General features: G+C 27.4%; 1 protein-coding gene across 1 annotated transcript in view; it reads right to left on the bottom strand.

Annotated features, from left to right (window-relative positions):
* Positions 1-1311: 1311 nt before the first annotated feature.
* Positions 1312-10674, bottom strand: part of LOC132561597 (aquaporin-1-like) — a 33585-nt gene continuing 24222 nt past the window's right edge. Inside the window, exons 4-7 of the mRNA XM_060226296.1 lie at positions 9183-9387; positions 8122-8202; positions 7709-7820; positions 1312-1748 (exon numbers count right to left, since the gene is read on the bottom strand). Coding sequence (XP_060082279.1) covers positions 1648-1748; positions 7709-7820; positions 8122-8202; positions 9183-9387 — 499 coding nt within the window. The 3' untranslated portion in view covers positions 1312-1647. The remainder of the gene's footprint in view (positions 1749-7708; positions 7821-8121; positions 8203-9182; positions 9388-10674) is intronic.

Genomic DNA, 10674 nt, shown 5'->3' with positions numbered 1-10674 from the left:
ATGAGTATGACTCAACAAGACACTACAGTGTCATAACGGATCGGCTCTTACATGTTTATGTTAGAGGCATACCCTTATATGGAAACAAATAACAATATTTTTGTTCTCTAGTACCATAACCATCAATATGACATTTATATCATATTTGATCACTCAGAGTTCGTTAATATTACATTGGTTATACTAAAGGAAGCAAATCTGTGAACAGAATCACTATTAAAACTTCAATTCCATAAAACTAGGGCAAAATATGAACAAAGGGTTGATTTACACAGACACTCGTGAAAAAGGACCAAGGAGAATAGAAACATGTGTTCCGGAAGAAAAGAACTACGAAAAAGTATGTGTTTTGTATAGACTATCAAACCATGCTTTAGACATATCATGTAAGGGCAGCAACCGTTATATATATGGTGTAATCTGATTAATGTCTCGATAAAAATAGGTTATCGACCTACATGGTATGTTATCTCTAAGTATTTGTTCAACACGCTCGACTCATTGGGTCTTGGCAATAACACTACCAAACGTCTTTCTGTATGATCTTCTTAATAACATGCCTAGATTAGATTCTTGATATTTAATAAAATCTAATCTTAAAAGATTAAATTTGATTAGATAAGTGAACGGCAGTTAAAGTACAATATAAAAAAGTATATGATATCATCATTGATCTTTCATCAATCATTCAACGTCATAAATTCGATGAAAGACGTCAAAAACATCTACTTTTATACATCTTAGAGGTATTTCTCTTGAGTATATCTCTTGAAATTTGGATTTCAACATTAGTTTCAACAAATTATTTGTGCTTCCTGCCAGATTGAATACCTTTCGTTAATTCTCAAAACATGACAAAAAACGTTTCTTTTGTTTGTTTATCAAAGATATAAATTCCTAGAGAAATTTGAAAAATAAGATATAACATTAAAAATAAAAATACATCAACTATTATGTACCCTTGTATCGTATACCCGGCTACTTTCGCGGTGCAATGAAGTGATCGCGAGAATTGAGCACGTGAAATGATGGGACATGTGTATATAAGATGTCCGTTTACATCCATAGCTCGAAATTTTGATTCGTTGAAATATAATTAAGAGTTTTGATCCTTTTAACGAAATTCGCGAAAATTACCAGCTGTACGGCATTTCTCTTTCCAATCAAGTCTTTATAGATCTTAAGGTTCACAATATTGTCAAATATAGGATTTCAGCTTAATTTCCGTTTAAGAATGATACATAATTTACCGTAAAAGTAATATAAAAATGTAATAATATTTAGTAATATTAAGATAATAGGTATTAATATGATAAAAAATTATTTATATGAAATAAGTCAACAGTACAAATTATGTTATGATTTATCGGACCTAACTTATTCAAGAATGCTATTTTACAGTATACATGTAAGTATATTTCATTTTGTTTTGAAAGATGGCACCCCGTTCCTTATATTATGATAATCAAAATAATGTACACCGCTGTTTGGCACTCTTTAACTGATTGCCCCTTTGTTACATTCCTCCGCGATGCAATAGCATATTCAGGAAAAGTGGTCACCTTATTAATATGTATTCACCACATTGCATGCTACTAGTAGAAAAATTATAATAACAAAACTGATCCTTGTCAATATCAAATATCATCACAGGTTCATTGACAACTTCTCCACCTGGTCGGCGCTGTTTCGTTGTTTATCGGCCATGAAATAGTTTCGTGGAATGCACATCATTGCTCCGTCTTCACCTACGTAACAAATTAAAATAAAAGATTAAATATCGACTTTAAAAAAATGTACAAAAAATTCGTTTAAAACTACAACAAGATGTACCTGAAATTTTCCTAGTTGTTCTTGCTTTAAACAGCTTATGATAACTGCTTTCTATTACCACTTTTATGGCACATGATATAATCCTCTTTCAATCATGAACTCGGAACACTTCAGATATACCAAAACAACACAGTGAAGTTATGCGGTACTTTATACAAAACCAAATGAACATAGTGGGATACTGATATTACTACATAGTGATTATACAGGAACTTGTCATTGACCATCTATACTACACTGAGTATATTAACTATTCTATCAATAATTTTCCCATCTTAAATACATTGTCACTTTATGTATGTATTAATTTGTTTATTTTTCCTTTTTTTGTCGTGTTTATAAAGACTTTTTTCTGTTCGTGTCCTCGCAGTATATAAACATTATGGAAATCTATTGATTCGAGATCTCTCCGTCGATAATTAATTAACACCAATGTCAGATTTGATCAGGTGAGTAGAAGGATGATTTGGTAGCGATTTGGAGCTGTTCCTGCTCTGAATTTCCAAAAATAACATTTTTCTGCAATGAACGTTTTTATTGAAGTTCGTAAAAGTGAGATAGGTAGATATTCTAAGCAGTTTAGAGGTTTTTGCTTTCGATTTAATGTGACACAGACAGACTGTTCTGCGAAAAACAGAATCCGTTTCAACAGCAAGTATCTGCAGCAACAATAATAAGAAACATTACCTTAGTTATGATACATCAATGTTAATACTTAGTTATAATACATCAATGTTTACACTTAGTTATGATACATCAATGTTTATACTTAGTTATAATACATCAATGTTTATACTTAGTTATAAAACATCAATTTTTATACTTAGTTATAATACATCAATGTTTATACTTAGTTATAATACATCAATGTTTATACTTAGTTATAATACATCAATATTTATACTTTAGTTATAATACATCAATGTTTATACTTAGTTATAATACATCAATGTTTATACTTAGCTATAATACATCAATGTTTATAATTAGTTATGATACATCAATGTTTATACTTAATTATAATACATCACTGTTTATACTTAGTTATGACACATCAATGTTAATACTTAGTTATGATACATCAATGTTTATACCTTCGTTATGCTTAGTTATGACACATCAATGTTTATACTTACCTATGACACACCAATGTATATACTTAGTTATAATACATCAATGTTTATACTTAGTTATGATACATCAGTGTTTATACTTATGATACATCAACGTTTATACTTAGTTATAATACATCAATGTTTATACTTAGTTATGATACATCAGTGTTTATACTTATGATACATCAACGTTTATACTTAGTTATAATACATCAGTATTTATACTTAGTTATAATACATCAATGTTTATACTTAGCTATAATACATCTATGTTTATACTTAGTTATAATACATCAATGTTTATACTTAGTTATAATACATCTATGTTTATACTTAGTTATGATACATCAATGTTTATATTTAGTTATAATACATCAAGGTTTATACTTAGTTATGATACATCAATGTTTATACTTAGTTATAATACATCTATGTTTATACTTAGTTATGATACATCAATGTTTATATTTAGTTATAATACATCAAGGTTTATACTTAGTTATGATACATCAATGTTTATACTTAGTTATAATACATCAATGTTTATACTTAGTTATAATACATCAATGTTTATACTTAGTTATGATACATCAATGTTTATACTTAGTTATAATACACCAATATTTATACTTTAGTTATGATACATTAATGTTTACACTTAGTTATAATACATCAATGTTTATACTTAATTATAATACATCAATGTTTACATTTAGTTATAATACATCAATGTTTATACTTAGTTATGATACATCAATGTTTATACTGAATTATAATACATCAATGTTTATACTTAGTTATGATACATCAGTGTTTATACTTATGATACATCAACGTTTATACTTAGTTATGATACATCAATGTTTACACCTTAGTTATGATACATCAATGTTTATACCTTAGTTATGATACATCAATGTTTATACTTAGTTATGATACATCAATGTTTATACTTAGTTATGACACATCAATGTTTACATTTAGTTATAATACATCAATGTTTATACTTAGTTATGATACATCAATGTTTATGCTTAGTTATGACACATCAATGTTTACATTTAGTTATAATACATCAATGTTTATACTTAGTTATGATACATCAATGTTTATACTTAGTTATGATACATCAATGTTTATACTTAGTTATGATACATCAATGTTTATACTTAGTTATGATACATCAATGTTTATACTTAGTTATGACACATCAATGTTTACATTTAGTTATAATACATCAATGTTTATACTTAGTTATGATACATCAATGTTTATACTTAGTTATGATACATCAATGTTTATACTTAGTTATAATACATCAATGTTTATACTTAGTTATGATACATCAGTGTTTATACTTATGATACATCAACGTTTATACTTAGTTATGATACATCAATGTTTATACTTAGTTATGATACATCAATGTTTATACTTAGTTATAATACATCAATGTTTATACTTAGTTATGACACATCAATGTTTACATTTAGTTATAATACATCAATGTTTATACTTAGTTATGATACATCAACGTTTATACTTAGTTATGATACATCAATGTTTATACTTAGTTATGATACATCAATGTTTATACTTAGTTATAATACATCAATGTTTATACTTAGTTATGATACATAAATGTTTATACTTAGTTATGACACATCAATGTTTACATTTAGTTATAATACATCAATGTTTATACTTAGTTATGATACATCAATGTTTATACTTAGTTATGACATATCAATGTTTATACTTAGTTATCATACATCAATGTTTATACTTAGTTATGATACATCAATGTTTATACTTAGTTATGATACATCAATGTTTATACTTAGTTATGACACATCAATGTTTACATTTAGTTATAATACATCAATGTTTACATTTAGTTATGATACATCAATGTTTATACTTAGTTATGATACATCAATGTTTATACTTAGTTATGATACATCAATGTTTATACTTAGTTATGACACATCAATGTTTACATTAAGTTATGATACATCAATGTTTACATTTAGTTATGATACATCAATGTTTATACTTAGTTATGATACATCAATGTTTATACTTAGTTATGATACATCAATGTTTATACTTAGTTATGATACATCAATGTTTATACTTTGTTATGATACATCAATGTTTATACTTAGTTATGATACATCAATGTTTATACTTAGTTATGATACATCAATGTTTATACTTAGTTATGATACATCAATGTTTATACTTAGTTATGATACATCAATGTTTATACTTAGTTATGATACATCAATGTTTATACTTAGTTATGATACATCAATGTTTATACTTAGTTATGACACATCAATGTTTACATTTAGTTATAATACATCAATGTTTACATTTAGTTATGATACATCAATGTTTATACTTAGTTATGATACATCAATGTTTATACTTAGTTATGATACATCAATGTTTATACTTAGTTATGATACATCAATGTTTATACTTAGTTATGATACATCAATGTTTATACTTAGTTATGATACATCAATGTTTATACTTAGTTATGATACATAAATGTTTATACTTAGTTATGATACATCAATGTTTATACTTAGTTATGATACATCAATGTTTATACTTAGTTATGATACATCAATGTTTATACTTAGTTATGACACATCAATGTTTACATTTAGTTATCATACATCAATGTTTACATTTAGTTATGATACATCAATGTTTATACTTAGTTATGATACATCAATGTTTATACTTAGTTATGATACATCAATGTTTATACTTAGTTATGATACATCAATGTTTATACTTAGTTATAATACATCAATGTTTATACTTAGTTATAATACATCAATGTTTATACTTAGTTATGATACATCAATGTTTATACTTTAGTTATAATACATCAATGTTTATACTTAGTTATGATACAACAATGTTTATACTTAGTTATGATACATCAATGTTTACACTTAGTTATAATACATTAATGTTTATACTTAGTTATGATACATCAATGTATATACTTAGTTATGATACATCAATGTATATACTTAGTTATAATACATCAATGTTTATACTTAGTTATGATACATCAATGTTTATACTTAGTTATAATACATCAATGTTTATACATAGTTATAATACATCAATGTTAATACTTAGTTATGACACATCAATGTTTACATTTAGTTATAATACATCAATGTTTATACTTAGTTATGATACATCAATGTTTATACTTAGTTATGATACATCAATGTTTATACTTAGTTATGATACATCAATGTTTATACTTAGTTATGATACATCAATGTTTATACTTAGTTATGATACATCAATGTTTATACTTAGTTATGATACATCAATGTTTATACTTAGTTATGACACATCAATGTTTACATTTAGTTATAATACATCAATGTTTACATTTAGTTATAATACATCAATGTTTACATTTAGTTATGACACATCAATGTTTATACTTAGTTATAATACATCAATGTTTACATTTAGTTATGATACATCAATGTTTATACTTAGTTATGATACATCAATGTTTATACTTAGTTATGATACATCAATGTTTATACTTAGTTATGATACATCAATGTTTATACTTAGTTATGATACATCAATGTTTATACTTAGTTATGATACATCAATGTTTATACTTAGTTATGATACATCAATGTTTATACTTAGTTATGATACATCAATGTTTATCCTTAGTTATGACACATCAATGTTTACATTTAGTTATAATACATAAATGTTTACATTTAGTTATGATACATCAATGTTTATACTTAGTTATGATACATCAATGTTTATACTTAGTTATGATACATCAATGTTTATACTTAGTTATGATACATCAATGTTTATACTTAGTTATAATACATCAATGTTTATACTTAGTTATAATACATCAATGTTTATACTTAGTTATGATACATCAATGTTTATACTTTAGTTATAATACATCAATGTTTATACTTAGTTATGATACAACAATGTTTATACTTAGTTATGATACATCAATGTTTACACTGAGTTATATTACATCAATGTTTATACTTAGTTATGATACATCAATGTTTATACTTAGTTATGATACATCAATGTTAATACTTAGTTATGATACAACAATGTTTATACTTAGTTATAATACATCAATGTATATACTTAGTTATAATACATCAATGTTTATACTTAGTTATGATACATCAATGTTTATACTTAGTTATAATACATCAATGTTTATACTTAGTTATAATACATCAATGTTAATACTTAGTTATGATACATCAATGTTTATACTTAGTTATAATACATCAATGTTTATACTTAGTTATAATACATCAATGTTAATACTTAGTTATGATACATCAATGTTTATACTTAGTTATAATACATCAATGTTTATACTTAGTTATAATACAACAATGTTTATACTTAGTTATGATACATCAATGTTTATACTTAGTTATAATACATCAATGTTTATACTTAGTTATGATACATCAATGTATATACTTAGTTATGATACATCAATGTTTATACTTAGTTATGATACATCAATGTTTATACTTAGTTATGATACAACAATGTTTACATTGGATTAGTTATCGATGTCCAATGGTCAATTTGTGAATTACAGGTTCAAGAGTCTCACCGAACCAATAAATCTGCTGGATGACGTCATGAAATATATATCTGGAAGTCCCTGCGTATTGAACAATTAGTATACTTACTTAGTTTCTCGAGTGCTTTGTCCATTGGCATCATTCCCTTATAAGGATTGAAGAGGAATTTGTATATCAGGGCGGACAGGGATCCACCAATCAGAGGCCCTATCCAGTAGACCTGTTTAACACGTGACTTACTTATATAACAACCACTGGAAGCCCTGAACAACTAACAAACATTTATTCAGTATTACCATAATGTATTACTAATTTTTACTTTGTGTATTGCAGCCGATTTTACAAAAACTTCTTAACCAGAATACATCTAATAGTGATAGGCATCTTTTGTTGAAGGTTGGTAATAAGCGAGTTTTTCCGGCTAGAAATAATATCAAAATATCATTTGTGAATACATCCTTACATTTTCCACAATAAACAATATACACGTTGATCTTTTATGAAGTATCAACAAAGCTTACCCATTGGTTTGTGAAATTATTTGAAGCGACGGCGATCCCGAAGGAACGAGATGGATTCATACTTGCTCCTGTGAAGTGAATCTGAAACAGGAGGTGGATTTCAAAATTGAACAAACATGCTTGATGAGGTTTTAGAAATATAGACTTTCTGCGTTTCACAGGTATAGGCCTACTTGTTATTTCAAATACTTTTATTTCCTATGTGTATTCTGCATAATATGATAATTATCTAATAATAATTTGATATAGTAATGAAATTGTTGTTTACACTACGGTAAACGTCAAGTCTGATATCTTTTTCCCGCCAAAAAGAATTAGCTGTTCACTCTGGGTGAATAACGCCTAATGAATCTTTTATGTATTTTTCGAAGATTCGGCATTGTGAACCACAAATATTTACTTAAAACATATGCGACATATTGTTCATCTGATTCCGTTTAAGAAGAGAATACGTTGAAACGATTGTTACATTTATGTTATGACAGAACAATCTATTATATTTCAATAAAATCGTCTTTCTCGCGCTGTTCATATCTCTATCGAAATTTGAAAGGGGAAGAGAATGCGAAACAGATGGCTGACACCAACAGTTCGGATAAAAAAAAAAAAAAAACAGACAAAGGAAGAACAAAAAACAAACAAACAAAATTATAACAATACCAACACGTCAACACAATCATAATCCGAAGTAAAATTCAATAAAACAAGCGCAAATTATGAACAAAAAAATTACACGGAGTACAAGGAGAATGAGACCAGGTATTCCGAAAGAGTAAGCGTCTTCTGCTTAATTGAGGACATCCGCCTTGTAAACCTTGGTCAATCCAAGTAAGTGAGAACAAGGTATACAACAACGGAACCAACAGCCAAACTAACAAACATAAAACACGTCCAACTCCATATTGCAAAAAAAAAAAAAAATAATAATGAAATATTTCTCAATAAGATCACTATGACGACCGTAAAGCTTCCCCATAACTTTCCATCAACTTGCATCTTTTGAAATTCTGTGTTACGAATTTGGAAAGCAAAATTTACACCGACTCTCCAGGAATACTTACCCCTGTAAGATGAAGAGTTGCCACAGTAAGGCCTATCTTGACCGACACACTACCGAAGTCGGCACGATTTGAATCTGTGGTGGCGATAATTGTGTAGACAAGAGCAAATGTAAGTATTATTTCTATTCCAACACCTTGACCAGCGGTGATCTCGTTGTCCAGCTCAGTCAGGCCAAGATTATTATGCACAGAACCGGGTGATACGCTGTAAGACGATGATAACATTGTAAATATTTCTGTGCGAGTATCTTCCCTTACCACAACACGTCGAACTGTTTAGTTGGTGCGCCATTCGACTCGGTAACGTTATTCTTAAAATAGCTGGGCATAAATTCTAAACACGATTATTTCTAATGTTGAATGGCTTTATAAACACATATCTTATTTCAAAATTTCAAAAAATATTTTCGAATTTCAATTTGATGGATAGTTTCAAATCGTCAAAAAAAAAATTGTAATTGTACACAATAATACATGGTTCTCGGTGTAAAAATGCCCCATTGCTCAGTGGGAAAAAGCTAAAATTGACAAAAAACAGAAAATAAGATGAAATGAAAACCGTGTAGATAAATCCTTCTATTTAGATATACAAATTCATTATCGTTTATATTCTTCGGTAAGTGCTCTGCCTGGACGACACAGTTAAAGGGACGACAATCAATTTTATAACTTTTTACATCTCATCTTGTGACGTCGCCCGGGGGAACATTTTTAAACTATTTAACCCCGATGTTGAAATTTCAAAATATTTCGTTTCTGCACTCATTTATTTTTGTAATGAATTCTACCTGCCATATCAAGGGAAAAATCACTTGCATTATACAACTGTTTTGTCATGGAAATCATAAACGTAATTAAAAACATGTAGTTAAGGCTTTGAATATGAAAAATGTATATAAATCCATTTCAGTTAAATGTCATTTTCTAAATACCCTATCAATGGTTCCAGCCTCCGCAAACACCATTTCTATTTGACATAAAAAGCGAAATAACGAAACAAATGCAATTTGTAGCACTTCAGTGAAAGTGTCTTTGTGAAATATATCTTTGCAATTTATCTTAAATGCAAAGTCACGTTTTACCACTCCCTGTGTTTTATGGCCTTACACCAGTGCGCCCTATCAAGAACGAAAATCACGATTGTGCCTCTGTCAGTAAAACAAACATGTTAAGGAGGTCAGTTACTTAAATTTAAGAACACCTCTATATCTTAAGACTTGGGTTTAAAAACATCAGCAGAAATACATCTCGTGTCTTAACTTTTATTAAATAAATCTCGTATTTTAATTTTTGTTAAATAAATCCCGTGTCTTAATTTTTGTTAAATAAATCTTCTCTTAATTTTTGTTAAATAAATCTCGTCTCTTAATTTTTGTTAAATAAATCTCGTCTCTTAATTTTTGTTAAATAAATCTCGTCTCTTAATTTTTTAAGTAAATTGCGTGTCTTATTCTTGGTTTAATATTATTGGTAAATTGTTTTTCGGTTATCA

Source organism: Ylistrum balloti, unplaced genomic scaffold, assembly GCF_031769215.1.
Source record: "Ylistrum balloti isolate Yb309-2 unplaced genomic scaffold, AGI_CSIRO_Ybal_v1 Utg371236, whole genome shotgun sequence".
Lineage (NCBI taxonomy): Eukaryota > Metazoa > Mollusca > Bivalvia > Pectinida > Pectinidae > Ylistrum > Ylistrum balloti.
The sequence above is the reverse complement of the archived record's forward strand: the minus strand, read 5'-3'. Positions and strand labels throughout refer to the sequence as shown.